Below are 15388 nucleotides of genomic sequence, written 5' to 3' on the forward strand. Positions count from 1 at the left end.
TTGTTACGGAGTCCACGCTTGCTCTGCTCGCTGCATGACAGGCCAATAAATCTGAGACGAGGTGTTGAGGCCAGGAATACGGCTTTATTCGGAAAGCCGGCAGACTGAGAAGACGGCAGACTAGTGTCTCAAAATAAGCATCTTATCGGGGTCTGGATGCCAGCTTCTTTTATAGAATCAGAGAGGGAAGTAAATAAAAAGGCAGAATAGAGAGGGAGAGGTGGGGAGGAAATAAAGAAAAAAGGCCGTCAGTCTTGCAAAACATCTCCTGGAATGGCCAGCTTCGGGGAGGGGATGTATTAATTTCTTCTGTCTTGCAGCCCTTCACAGGTGGGTAGGATTCCCTGAAGCAGCCCATTATGTATGATTATAGTCACAAAAGCAACGAAAAGCAAAGGCTAAAGGCAAAGAAACAGATCCAACATGGAGTCAGAACTGGCTCTTTCCTGTTATAGTCTCTGCCATCCAAAAGGTACCCATAGGTGCACATTTAGCAGCCAATCAAATAGACTTGGATTCTGAGCAGTCTTTTGCCTGTGTCAACTTTCAGGGTTTTCTTTTTTTGTTGTTGTTGCCATCTTAACCTTTGTTGCATCAGCCTGTACTTTCTTAGACTATTTTGGGGAATAAACCCTCTGGATCTTTTTTAGGTGCATCCTTTGCACCCTCTTGTGGGGAAGCCTCTTGCATCTTATTGGTTTGAATCACTATTAATATTGTATCTCATTAATGGCCAGATGATGGATCCTTGAAACTGGAAAAACTTCTAAATCGGTAAATTTTTAGAAAGCTCTCATTATAAACAGATGTTTTCTTGGTGAAACCGCACACCTCAATTGGGACTCGAACCCACAATCTTCCAACTGAAACTGCACAACTCATCTCAGGACTTAATGAAGCTCAGGTTCTTCATGTCTCGGTGCAGCAGGAATTCAGCAAGAAGCAATGTGACAGGTAAGAACTAGATTTATTAATATAGGACCCTCGCGAAGGATACAAGTGGGCAAGCAAGAGGGCTCTGCCCGAGAACTAAATGGGCTACATTTTTATAACCAAAGGAAAAGTGGGGAGGGAGAGAAGACCACCTTCTTCCTCATTCTTTGAGTAGATGTCATGCTTACGTCATTAGCTCCTCTTTCACGTTGGGCGGGGGTGTTTTTGACCCTATACGATCAAACTAGGACTGTCATGGCGCTATTCAGATCAGCAGAAGTGTGGCAACATATACTCAAATATGTTAAGTCATCTCAGGTTTCAGTATAATGAGGGTCTTCTGCTTTGGAATGTCACCTTTCCCTTATATTCCTGTCCTTGTGTTACCAAACCCAGGTTCAGCTGCTAGCCGCTCAGGAGCCAATAATGTAAAAGGCAAGTGTCAGTAGAAAGGAAAAGTGTTTTAATCAGAAAAACTGGCAATCTGGAGAGAAGGTGGACTCATGTCCAGAAACCAATTCCGAAGACTCTGCTCAGCCATGACAGTTTTTAAAGGGAAAAATGGGGGACAGGAATCTCAGTGAATCATCAAAGCAAGAAGTTGGGTTCTGCATCCTTCTCCATTGTGTGCAGGCTGGCTGGCTCTCTCTTTAGATATTATCTTGCCTGTGTGATCTGCCTGCAGGATTGCCTAGGAGGCTACTGGGGGCAGAGAGCTGGTCATTCCTTAGCTACTTAATTCTTCATTCTTCGTTTAATCTAGGAAAAGGTTCAACAGGTTAGACGAGGCATGGTGTGCATTCAGGAGAGCTCAAGTCAGGAGTTAGGTTAAATTGCCTAGTGATCTCATTCCTATAATTAGGTTATTTTAAGGTTAGAGGGGAATGGAAATGGGCAAACAGGAAAGCGGCGAAAGAGCTGCTTTCAATTCCCCACTGTTAAAGATCACTCCATTTCTATGGGATTAGGGGCAAAGATTCATCTTCTATAACTTCATGCTGACATAGGGTGCCATCCTCTCAGAGTGGAAGATGTTGACATGATGGGTCTGTAGCACCTCTTTGCTGACAATTTTAGTTGCCTGTTTACATATATGAGCAGAAAAGCTACAATTCTTTGGCTGTCCACAAAGATATAGATTATTATGAGCAATAATGTTAATCGCGTTCTCTTGAGGGCAGTTCCTGGAATTGTGCTGGCCCTAGATTCAGTACTGCTCAAGATGGAGCAGCTTATGTCATGGCTACAGTCTGGTTGGGGGGGGGGGGGGCACTTCAGGGTTCTGCGTTCTGCTCCGTTCCACTTGGTCCTAAGGATCAGTATCTTGCTGACCTTGAATATCTTGTGCTTTTATATATGGCTTTATTGTTCAGCAAGCCTGCTTTGTTTCATGATGTTCCAATAGCTTTCCTGAGTGATCATTAACTTAGAGTGGTCTCCCAAAGTTGCCTAAAGTTCCCTCTCCATCTATAATCCCCTAGTGGCATTTCTAAAACTACCTGTGTAACTATCCTACTCTATCCCTATCACTGGTATTTAAAAATGGGTAAATAAAATGAATGTTAATAAGATTAAAGGAAAAGGTTTTGATAGAACATGACCTAAGGTTGGATGGTCCAAAAGGACCCCCCCAACTGGTCCCCAACATTAAAAGGCCCCAATCAAGTCCACTCTATTTACCCCAGTTTAAAATAAATAAATATGTATATCTATAATATATCTCTCTATATAAAGGGCAGAAGGAAAATTACACTGAGATACCTGAACAACGATTACCTGAGGCAGCAGTTAGGCCAGTTAGTCAAGTTTAAAGATTGACAACAGGGCCTGGGTCCCTTGGCTCAACTCCTCTCTGGGGACCCAGAGTCTTTTTTTTTTTAATTAATTAATTTTTGGTTGCATTGGTTCTTCACTGCTGTGCGCGGGCTTTCTCTAATTGTGGCGAGCGGGTGCTACTCTTCGTTGCGGTGCGCAGGCTTCTCATTGCGGCGGCTTCTCTTGTTGCGGAGCGCGGGCCCTAGGCGCACGCGGGGCAGTAGTTGTGGCTCAGGGGCTTAGTTGCTCTGCGGCATGTGGGATCTTCCCGGACCGGGGCTTGAACCTGTGCCCCTGCGTTGGCAGGCAGATTCTTGACCACTGCACCACCAGGGAAGTCCCTGGGGACCCAGAGTCTTTTTATACAAAATAGATTAAATGGTTGGGGATAAAAAGAAAAAAAAACTTCTAGGAGTCCTTGTAAGAACAAGCCTTGTTTTTTGTTTTTGTTGTTGTTGTTACATAAATTAACCCATTTATTGTAGGCTAGCAATGTTTCAAATGGTGGCGCTTCTACTGGTCCTTCAATTCCTTCCGTCTTCTGATGGCTGACTTTACTGTGACGGCAGAAGTGGTGTCGTAGGTCCAGGCACCACCAGCTACAGTTTTCATGCGGGAACCACAGTGGGAAATGCCCACAGCTCGTCTCTTCATCTCGACTTTGCCCCAGAAGGAGCAAGAGTACTTGGCGTGCTGGCTGATTTCAATTGTCTTCACCATTTTCCGGAGGGAGGCACCATAATGGGTCCCGTATTTACCCACCATTCTGACCTTCTTGGTGCATTTAGCCATGTCGCCACCACCTAGGTCTGAACCCAGAGAGGAGAAGACCTGTTGATTGGCTCCTAATGGAAACTAAAGGTAAAGGTATAAGATGATAACACTGAGATGAAAGTTAATAAAAATTGGTATATGTAAATAGGCTTTATATAAGACGGTTACATCGCTTTTGTTTAGTTATATTGTAGGATAGACATGTTTCACTGGGGATTACTTCCCTTGTGTGGCATTATAAGACAGAGCTTATGGACCTGCCCCTCAGGAAATATTTATTAAACCAACCAAAGGAAACTGATAGTGTTACCTGGGACTGTACAACATAAAGGAAAACTAAGAACTAATATTCAGGGGCTAATAACAGTGACAATAGAGATTTGCTCTTGGTCTAACCTGTGCACTTAAAAGAGGGTCTTTATTGAGTACCTACCGTAGGCAAGCTTTTGAAGGCATGATAAATTAAACCCTAAAGTTCTAAAACACAGAACTCTTAAATTTCAGTTTCGTTGAAAATCTTCTCACTGATATAGAAAAGCAAATTAAAGAAAATACAGTTAGGCAAATGCATTTTTAATAGCATTTACGTGACAGATGATTTCTATTACTGAAGCAAACTTGGGTCCGCTGACCCGCACAGAGTGAAGCCGATCTACTGACACTGGATTGTGCTGGAGAAAAGCGCCGTGTCGATTGTAAAGATCCAGTACCAGGCTCCTCTCTTATGTCTTGGGAGTGGTCGCTCAGAGCTAGCTGAGGGGCTGCCTCCGGGGCCTCAAGTCCTCAGAAAGTCTGCTGAATAAAAGAGAATTCTCAACTCTTCGGTTGTGCACTTTTTTCAGTTGACAGTGTTGTGTAAATTGTTGACAAAAGCTAGGGTCTCCAGGGAATTTCAAAGCTAAACTCCTGAGAAAGCCACAACTTCTCTAATCACTGAGACTTTCATGGTCCATCTGGGCCAGACGTGTGGGTAGGTAATGCGAAGAGCACATTCTAGTCAATTTGCACCGCTCAGAACATGTAATGCAGGAGGGGAGTCTTTAGGCCGTTAGGAGGAACAGAAAGCAGGCAGGGGGAAAGGTAGAGGAAAAGAGAAAGGTGATAGACTAGATTCCTAGAGCTGCTCTAACAGATTATTACAAACTACGAAGCTTCAAAGCAGAGACATTTATTGCTGCAGAGTTCTGGGAGTTCACACTCAAAGTGTTGGCAAAGCCATGCTCTCTGAAGGCTCCAGGGGGGATCCTCCCTTGTATTTTCCCAGCTGCTGGTGGTTGCTGGCAGTCCTCGGCATTCCTTGGCTTGTAGCTGCATCACTCCAGTCTCTTTCCTCTTGCGTTTTACTATAAGCAGCAAGGAGAAAGCAGACTGCACCTTCCACACTGTACTTAGAAATCTCTTCAGCTAAATATTCAAGTTCATCACTTACAAGTTCTACTCTCCACCCAGCAATAGACTGGCGCTATCCCTAGGATACACCAAGGCACGTGTCTGACTTCTTTCTTCCCCGAAGAGCCCTGCAGTCTCCCAGTGCACCCAGGAATGATGATCAGACAGTGTGACTGGCTTTCTGGGCAAGATTTAGGTCATTTACTAAGGGCCTTTTGGATCCACCACAATAACCCCAAACAACAAGTATAACTTTGGCAATGTTGGTGTGATAACAGGCACACGGAGAAAAAGCTTTCAACTTGTCAAAGCTGAAGCACCCACCAGATTATGGGGCAATATTTCTGTCTCTTTAAAGGCAAACAGTTCCTTCACTGGCTCCACCCAATCTGCTTCCTGGCTCAGAGGTTTCAGAGGGTGCAAACATTTTCCCCTCATAGTTAAAGCAAAAGCACGGGCTCAAACAGCTTCTTTGGAGAAAACTTGACAACTCATCAACTCCTTCAAAAGGTGAGCCTGGCTGAGAAGAGGCCCCAGAGGATAGAGCTGCGAGGGGCAGTAGGATACAGGGAGTCTGCGTGGGGGTGGGCTGTGGCCCGAGAAGGGACCAGGTGGTGTGCAGGCAACGCAGGAAGGAGGATGCTGCCAGAGTGCTGGTGGTGGAGGGGAGAGAGGGGAGGAAAGACGTTTATGAGCATAATGTCCATACACCTCATATTCAACAGGACAAACCTTAGCTGAAAACTGCACCGTCTGTCTAGTTGCTGTTGTGATGGACATTGAGTACCACTTGATAACCCAGAGTTTTCCCTTAATAGGAAATGAGTGTCCCCAAGGCAGGTCTTTAGAGCTGGAAGGCAATTCAGAGGCCACCCAGTCTAAACCCCTGTTTCTTGTTTTTAGTTTAATTTTTATTTTATATTGGAGTAGAGTTGATTTGCAATGTTGTGTAACTTTCAGGTATACAGCTCAGTGATTCCGTTATACATATACGTATATCCATTCTTTTTCAGATTCTTTTCCCATATAGGTTATTACAGAATATTGAGTAGAGTTCCCTGTGCTATACAGTAGGCCCTTGTTGATTTTCCTTAAAGAGGATCAGAACCCCTGAGAGCATGGTGACTCTCCAGGGATTACCCAGGTCACTAATGACACAGGAAATCTAGAATTCACTTTGAATTCTTTCCGACACTTCACAGAGAGAAGCTGTGTCCCTAATAGGGTGACATATGAGTTGCGGAGCAAGTGCCAGGCAGAGAGGATTAGCTATTCTAAAAAAAACATGTATGTGAGACCCCCCTCCTTGCCTTCCCTAATGATAGGCTTGCTAACCAGTTCACCATTCGGGAAAGAGTGTGGACTGTCTTCCCCTCATCTGCCTCTGACCTGATGTAGACTATAGAATGACGGATCTGAGAAGGAACAAGAAGAGGCCGTAGTGTGCAGTGCTTAAGAGTGAGCGTGGTAGTCAGACAGCCTTTGAATTGGACCCCTCTCTGTTCAACACCTATTAGCACAATGACCTTGGGCAAGTGTCTCAGAATTCTTGAGCCACATCAGTCTCCTCATTTAAAAAACTCAGGTAATAAAGTTAGCTTCCTTGCAGGTTAGTTTTGCGAGTAAGTGAGACACAACTGACCATTGAACAACACAGATTTGAATTGTGCGGGTCCACTTATATGTGGATTTTTTTCAATAAATGCACATTCAACTCTCCATATCCCTGGTTGTACATTGGCAGATTCAACCAAAGAGGATGGAAATTTCCATCCAAGGTAGGTTGAATCTGCCAATATGAAAACCCAATATGGAGGGCCAACTGTACTAGCCATTTTACATGAGATATTTGAGCATCTGCAGATTTTGGAACATGTTGGGGTCTTGGAATCAATCCCCCCTCCATATTGATATGGAGGGATGACTGTAATATACAAAACATATTTATTAGTGTGCTTGGTATACAGTATACATTCAGTAGCGGTTACACTACACCCAGGTTATTTTTTTTATTGTGGAATTTTTTTTAACTTATTGAAAGATAAAGGGAATAATATAAGGAACTTCCATGTACCTATACCAAGCTTCAACAATTATCAGTTTATGCCAGTCCTGTTTCATTTATATACTCACCACTCCCCAGCCACCCCAGATTACTTTGAAGCAAATGTCAGACCTTGTGTCACTTTATCAGTAAATATTTGAGTATGTATGTCTGAAAGATAAAGACCATTTTAAAAAATTACCATAATCAGACTTCAAAAAGCAATGAGAATTTCTAGAAAATTACCAGTTATATTCACATTGCCCTGATTGTCTCATAATTTTAAAAATTGTTTGAAGTTGCGCCCAAATGAGGTCCATAAATTGCAATTCATTGAAATCTCTTAAATTTAACTTAACACATAGGTTTCTACCTTCCTTGTTTCTTGCTGTAAAATTTCTTTAAGAAAGGGGAAGTCTTTTGTCCAACAGAATTGGAAGTGTACACTTTGTTGATTATACCCCAAAATGTCACTTGTCATGCTCTTCTAGTTCCAGTGTTTTGTGTGCCTTCTGTTTAGGGAGAAGCTTGGTCAGATTAAAGCTTGGCTGGTGTTTTGGTGGGAGTACTTCACAGGTGCAGTTGTTAACGTCAATCAGAAGGCACATAATGTTTGGTTGTCTCAGATATTAATGATTACCTTGAGTATACGTTTCCTTAAGGGTCACAAATTATGATATTCTAATTCTATCATTCTTTCTTCATTTATTAGATGGAATAATCCTATAAAAAGAAACTTCCCCTCAACAATTCTTTCATTTCCACGAGGCACAGTTATATAAGAAAGACAAGATAAATGCTTTGTTCTTTCCCTTTGTCAACGTTCAGAATGACATACTCCTAACATACTCCAAAGCGAACAACTGACTTCTTCTAAGAAGATGGCATTGCTATGAACACATAGATTTTAACTTATTTGATATATTTCAATCCCTTGGAATCATTATTCTTATTGATGCTCAAACTGTCTCATCTTTGTCCCGTGGGGGATCGTCTTCAAGTTGGCTCTTAAGTCCTTTTGATGCGATCCTAGTAATTTTTTTCATAGCATCCTTGCTGTCTAGTATGACAAGACGGTCTATGCTCAACTCGTACATTGCCTGGCCCAGACCTGGAATCCATGCTTTCTCCTGAGAGCCCTGAATTTCTGGTGGGAAATGGCATTTGAAGGTTACAATCTGCACGAAGGGTGCTCACTGTTACTGAGCTCATCATTGTTTTTATGCCTTTTCAATGGATTTCAAAACTATAGAAACACACACACGCACATACACACAACTAAGAGTAGGATTCCCGAAAACAATTTTTTGCAGGTTTTTTTTGGGGGGGTGGTGCTTAACTATATCCTACTGGGGATGGACAAAGAAATTACTGCGTTGTCAAGTCTCTAGGGCCAATTTTTTTGTGGTTCATCCACCACACAAAATACAATCTGGCTAGTTTGTTTCATTTGCTTTGGATTTTTACTAGTATTTTGAAATATAATTTTTGCTGTATAATATATGCTTTCAAGATCAAATCTATGAAATCTAAGTATATCCAAAGTAGTCTAGCTCCCAGCTTCTATCCCCAGCTTCCCTCCACCCTGTTTCTTCCATCCCCATATAAGTAACTTTTTTGTCTGCTTTCTTTTCCGATAATCCTGCCATTGTTTTTACGTATGAATGAAAAAATATACATATTACCTTTTATATATGTAGGCCCCAGTCCTCCTTGTTAGAGAAATGATAGTAAACTCTACATTATTTTTTTCACTTGGCTTTTTTTGCTTAATGATATATCCTGGAGATGTCTCCGTACCTGGATATAAAGATATATCTCATTCCGTTTTACAGTTGGCTAGTACTGCACTGCGTGAATATACCTTAGTTTATTCAACCAGGCCCATACTGATGGGCATTTGATAGGTTTTTGGTCTTTTGCTATTTCAAATAGTGGTGCAGTAAACAGCCTTCTGCATAATTTGTTTCTGTATTTTTGTCAGTGTACCTTTGGGATAAATCCCAAAATTGAGGTTGATAATCAAAGGGTAAATGCACATGTACTTTTGCAAGATATTGCTAACTTCTCCTCTAGATGTTTTAGACTGCTTTTCCATTCGCACTAGCCATGTGGGAGAGCACCTGTTTCCCCTACACCTTTTACCAATATATTATGCCAGCAAACTTTTGGATTTTTGCCAAACCTGTAGGTGAGAAATAGTATCTTAGTGTAATATTAAATAATTAATTTAATTTTTCTATGTTTTGATATATTTTTCTCTATTACGAGTGAATGTTAATCTCTTTTTATATATTCAAAGGATATTTACATTTTTTTCTTTGAACTGTTTATTTATATCTTTCTCCATTTTTTATCGAGTTGCTGGTCTTTTGTTTCTCTACTTTTAGATATTCTTTGTTTATTTTTTAATTTTGTAATTCAAGTATAGTTGATTTACAATACTGTGTTAGTTTTAGGTGTACAGCAAAGTAATTCAGTTATATATTTTGTTTTTCTGATTCTTTTGCATTATAGGTTATTACAAGATATTGAATATAGTTCCCTGTGCTATACAGTAAATCCTTGTTGCTTTTGTATTTTATATATAGTGGTATGTATCCATAAATCCCATACTCCTAATTTATCCCTCTTCCGCCACTTTCCCCTTTGGTAATCAGAAGTTTGTTTTCTATGTGTGTGAGTCTGTTTCTGTTTTGTGAATAAGTTTATTTGTATGTTTTTTAGATTCCACATGTAAATGATATCATATGATATTTGTCTTTCCTTGTGTGACTTACTTCTCTCAATATGATAATCTCTAGGCCCATCCATGTAGCTGCAAATGGCATTATTTCATTTTATTTGTGGCTGAGTAATATTCCATTGTATACATGTACCACATCTTCTTTATCCATTCATCTGTCAGTGGACATTTAGGTTGTTTCCATGTCTTGGCTATTGTAAATGGTGCTGCTGAGAACATAGGGGCGCATGTATCTTTTCAAATCAGAGTTTTGTCCATATATGTGCCCAGGAGTGGGATTGCTGGATCCTCTGGTAACTCTATTTTTAGTTTTTTGTGGATCCTCCATACTGTTCTCCATAGCGGCTGCACCAAATTACATTCCTACCAGCAGTGTGGGAAGGTTCCCTTCTCTCCACATTTTCTCCAGCATTTGTTATTTGTAGACTTTTTGATCATGGCCATTCTGACTGCTCTGAGGTGATACATCATTGTAGCTTTGATTGGCATTTCTTCAATGTTTAGTGATGCTGAGCATCTTTTCATGTGGTTGTTGGCCATCTGTATAGATATTCTTTGTGTAAAAGGAAAATTGCCCCTTGCCCCTCTTTTACAGAAGTTGGAAAAAAGAATTTTCCCCTAGTTTGACATTTGTGTTTTAATTTGTGTATGGATTGTTTATTTGTTTGTTTGCCTCACATTATCTTTTTGATTTTTATGTAATCAAATTTAGGAGTCTTTTTCCTTACTCTATTTCAAATCTTAGAAATATTTTCCCCACCCCCAGGTTACAAAGATTTATCCATGTTTCTTCTATTATCATATGGATTTTTTTTACATTTAAATTTCTAATCTATTTGGAATTTGAATGGCATCAGGAGTGGATGCAGTTTTATCTTTTTCTGTATTGTTATCTCAGTGTTGCTTATTAGTCCATCTTTTTTCCCATTGATGTGAGATGCTGCCTTATTGAATATAAATATAACATGATATAATTGAATTGAATATAAATGAATATAGTGTGATCAGTTTGGTCTACTCCTGAATCTTCTGTTTTTGTTTCACTGTTCTCTCTATTCGTGCACCAACATCATACTGCTTTAATTATAGGAACTATAATGTTCTACTATCTGGTAGAGCTAGTCTTCCCTCATTTTTCTTTTCTTGATTGCCAAGGCTAATTTTCTGTTTTCTTCATCCAAATGAACTTCATAATCAACGATTTTAGTTGCATGAAAAAAAAGCGATGAAAAAAAATTTTAATATATATTTATGTAAAATCATGTTAAAGAAGTATCTATTCATTTAAATTTTATGATTTAAACATGAATCAGTGTTGGGCTTCCCTGGTGGCACAGTGGTTAAGAATCCGCCTGCCAATGCAGGGAACACGGGTTCAAGCCCTGGTATGGGAAGATCCCACATGTCGTGGAGCAGCTAAGCCCATGCACCACAACTACTGAGCCTGCGCTCTAGAGCCTGTGAGCCACAGCTACTGAAGCCCGTGTGCCTAGAACCCATGCTCTGCAACAAGAGAAGCAACTGCAATGAGAAGCCTGCACACCGCAATGAAAAATAGCCCCTGGTCACCGCAACTGGAGAACGCCTGTGTGCAGCAAGAAAGACCCAATGCAGCCAAAAATAAATACATACATAAATAAATTTATAAAAAAAAAAGAACATGAATCAGTGTTGAATTTGGCCAAATGTCTTTTTTGCACCTAGTTCCTTTTCTTCTTAACCTATTAATGGGATGTGTTACAACAATTTCCTCATGTTGAACCACCCTAGTATTTCTGAAACAGTAATACTTAGTCAAGGTGTATTGCTTTTTAGTGTCTAATAATTTATTTAGGATTTTTGAATCAATACTCACACATGAGACATGTGTATCACTTTATTTGTTGGTGAAATCGTGGTTAGCTTTTAGGATCAACATTACACTTGCTTCATAGAAAGAGCTGAACGTTTTCCTTTCTTTTTATGTGATCAGGAATTGTTTAAGTAGCACTGAGATTATCAGATCTTCAAAGGTTTCAGTTAATTCCATGTGAAATCATCTGGACATGACTCTTTTGTGGGGATACTCTTTAAGTACTTTGTTATTTCTTCCACAGCAATTGAGCTGTTTATGCATAATAGAATATTACACATTTTCAGGGAGGAAAAGAAAGAAAAAAAAAGAGAGTTGGGAATGGTTCTCACTTGCCCAAATTGACCCTTTTCCCCTCTCCTTCCTTTTCTTAAGATCTTGTGGGTACCTAAGCCCCAAGGCCCCTTGATATAAACATGGCTGATGCCCAGGACAACGCTCTGAGGATCGTGCTGGTCGGGAAGACTGGAAGTGGGAAAAGTGCCACAGGAAACACCATCCTCGGGGGAAACGTATTCAAGTCTAGGCTTGCTGCCCAGGCTGTTACCAAAACTTGTCAGAAAGCATCCCGGAAATGGGAGGGGAGAGACCTTCTCGTTGTTGACACCCCAGGGCTCTTCGACACCAAGGAGAGCCTGAGCACCACCTGCAGGGAAATCAGCCGCTGTGTCCTCGCCTCCTGCCCCGGACCTCACGCCATCGTCTTGGTCATGCAGCTGGGCCGCTACACGGAGGAAGAGCAGAAAACCGTGGCGTTGATCAAGGCTGTGTTTGGGGAAGCAGCCACGAAGCACATGATCATCTTGTTCACTCGCAAAGAGGAGCTGGAGGACCACAGCCTAAGCGACTTTGTGCGGGGTGCGGATGTAAAGCTACGAAGCATCCTCAAGGAGTGTGGAGACCGCTGCTGCGCCTTCAGTAACAGGAGTACAGACCAGGCTGAGAAGGAAGCTCAGGTGCGGGAGCTGGTGGAGCTGATAGAGAAGATGGTGCAGAACAACCAGGGGGCTTACTTTTCCGACGCCATATACAAGGACACGGAGGAAAAGCTGAGAAAGCGGGAGGAAGTCTTGAAGAAAATCTACGCTGATCAGTTAGAAAAGGAAATTAAACTACTTCAAAAGGAATATGCCCATAGACCACAGGAAGAAAAGGAGGAACAAATAAAATTGCTAATGAAGAAGCATGATGAACGAATGAAAAATATAAGGGAAGAAGCCGAGGAGAATTTATTTCAAATTGTTTTCAACGGGATTAAAAATATTCTTTCAAAAGTATGGCAAATGTTTTGGAAGTAGTGTAAATTGTATTTTTACTTCTCAATTTACTATAACTTGTTAATATGGTAGTTTGCATTTTCCAAAGAGGGCTAAAACCATATCTTCTTTCTGACTTCTTCTTACAATCTGACCTTGTTACTCTTTCCATTGAGTTATGGGTCTATGTCCCCTGCCTTGAAATTGGATGGACTTTGTGAATGCTTTGATAAATTCTGGGTGTTTGAAGCAACACCATGTGACTTCCAAGGTTAGAAAAGGAAAATGCCTCCTTGCTGTCTCGGGGTGCTTGCTCTTGGAATTTGGCCACCATGTTGTGAGGAAGCCCAAGTCACCTGCATGAAGAGGACTTGAAGTCACTGGCCCACTCCCCTGGCTGATACTTCAGCTGCCCGCCAAAAGCAGCTTGCCAGCCATGCAAGCGAGGCGACACCAAAGTGCATTCTCCAGTTGCCTACTGATGAAGCTGCAAAGAGCAAACGTGAGCCATCCCCACGGGGTCCTGCCCAAATTGCAGATTCATGAGAAAAATAAATGATTGTTGTTGTTTTAAACCACTAAGTTTTGGGATGGTTTGTTATGCAGTGAAAGCTAACCAGAATGAAATATCTTCCCAGCACGTTCCCCACGACTCCCGGCTCCCCGCTGTCCTTCTACACGATGCCAGTGAATGTAAGAGGTTATGAAATTGACATAAGCAGGCAATGATCTATTTCAGAGAGTTCAAAGAGTCAATTTAGGAAACTTCAAATAAGAAACCCTGCATATGTTAAGTGTCAGCACCACTGATAGTGTGTCTTATTTCAATCCACATCTATGAGTACTTTGTTAGTGAAGCATCAGGCTTCTCTGGCACCGTTACTCTGTGGTTCATGGAGATGTGGAGGTTGATAAATCCTCTTATTGTTTTTTTTTCTCTCTCTCTTTTTTTTAAAGGTACCATCCTAACTTAAAATGTCCCTGCTGTACCTTAGAAATCTCTTCTGTGCCAAATATTTTTCTTGCCTCTACAGATCCACAGTTCACCCTTCTTTCACTCTAGTTTTTGCCTGGGACGCTGATCTATATGGACTACATCAGTGGGATCTCTCGCTCTCTGACTTCTGCTTGGTTTCTGCCAATGGGAAATCCAAGCAGGAGAACTCTTGACGGTAGAAAAGCAAGGTCAGGGTATCTGTTTTCCTGCCTCTCTCCCTGCAGGGGCATCTCCCACTAGCTGCAACCCTAAGCCGAAGCTCATAACTCCTCCCCTGGAGGCTCTCTACCCAGCTCTCCTTCTGGGTTCCAGGTTTTGTTCACCCCTTAGGGTAAGGATGTAATTTCCTCGCTGTTTCTAGCCCTCTCCCTTGTCATTTCCAACCCCTGTATCCACAGCTTGTAGGAAGCCCCTTCACTAGGCTCTCCTCCAACTACTTCATTATACTAAGCCATCTGTTTTCTGCTGGAATCCTGATTGATAACATCTTATGATACCTACTTCTTTTTCTCTTTCAGAGCATTCCCTGACTTTTGTTGTTGTTGTTGTTGTTTTTCAATTCACTCTAGTGTTTTCTGCCAGCAGAAAAATCTCTCCTGACTGTTGAAATCTCTGGGACAAGTTTAGCCCCATGGACTGTGACATTGGCAGTGAGCAGATAAAAGGTTCCGTCTGGCTAAAATCATTGCAAAACTTCAAAGTTAGAGGGATGACTTTATATCATTTTTAATGATGGCAGATAACCCAAACTCAAACTGTTGGACTTTTTACAGCTGTCCTTTGCTTTGCCTGTGAATGTGACTGAGAGTATTTACTGCACTGGTGAAATTTAGGGAGGCAGGGATTTGAGATCAAATCTGGAGAAAATAGGATCCCAAATACCTGCTCATGCTAAGGGTCGTCACAAATATCACGAATGGAGTAAAGACAGCATGGAAGAAAAGCCCATTGTGAGAAAACATTCACAATATATGTTGTGACATAACACCGCTAGTCCAAACTGCTATTCCCGATAACACAATTCTTATATTTAGAGGTAGTTCCTTGTGAGTGATTCATCAGTGCACTATTGTCTCTAGAGAGCGAACTATTCATGCACTGTCCTGACACCTTTCATTTAAGAACTGTTTAAATGATATTGTCTCTCAGCAACTTGCAGAAGCATTATGAATTCAATTAACTTGTGTGTATCTAGGCATATGTTAGGGCCTATGGAAGATGCAACTTATATTCCACTTTGGAAGGTAAGTCATGCCCAGAGGAGAAATGAGTAAATCAAATAAAAATCATCGACATTATCTTCTCCCGCATCGAAGGAATTCTTTCCCGCTCGATTATCTTCACAATCCTTACATCCCAGTTTTCTCTGAAGGTGGTCCTGAGTTCTGAGGTCTCTGGAAATTCCAGCATTTATTGTGTGCATTATTCCTATTGTTGAAATATGTGAGAGCCATGACCCATAATTGGGGAATGAAAGTAGGATTCATAGGAGAAGACTTGAGGAAGAATTCAGGGCTTGAAATCTCCTATGAAGGATGTATAGGATGTGTCCATGTGGGTGCCTGGAATGATTCATCATGCT

At 41.3% G+C, this 15388-nt stretch overlaps 2 protein-coding genes across 2 annotated transcripts; one reads left to right on the forward strand and one right to left on the reverse strand.

Moving 5' to 3' along the window:
* Positions 1-3203: 3203 nt before the first annotated feature.
* LOC118901013 (60S ribosomal protein L37a-like) lies at positions 3204-3552 on the reverse strand. The gene has a single exon (XM_036863967.1). The coding sequence runs from the start codon at positions 3538-3540 to the stop codon at positions 3262-3264; it is 279 nt and encodes a 92-aa protein (XP_036719862.1). The 5' UTR covers positions 3541-3552; the 3' UTR covers positions 3204-3261.
* Positions 3553-5332: 1780 nt separating this feature from the next.
* Positions 5333-13365, forward strand: LOC118900887 (GTPase IMAP family member 7-like). The gene is made up of 2 exons (XM_036863727.1): positions 5333-5421; positions 11929-13365. The coding sequence occupies exon 2, from the start codon at positions 11970-11972 to the stop codon at positions 12849-12851; it is 882 nt and encodes a 293-aa protein (XP_036719622.1). The 5' UTR covers positions 5333-5421; positions 11929-11969; the 3' UTR covers positions 12852-13365.
* The last annotated feature ends 2023 nt before the right edge of the window (positions 13366-15388 follow it).

The sequence above is a fragment of the Balaenoptera musculus genome, chromosome 9 (genome assembly GCF_009873245.2).
Source record: "Balaenoptera musculus isolate JJ_BM4_2016_0621 chromosome 9, mBalMus1.pri.v3, whole genome shotgun sequence".
NCBI classification, from domain to species: Eukaryota; Metazoa; Chordata; class Mammalia; order Artiodactyla; family Balaenopteridae; genus Balaenoptera; species Balaenoptera musculus.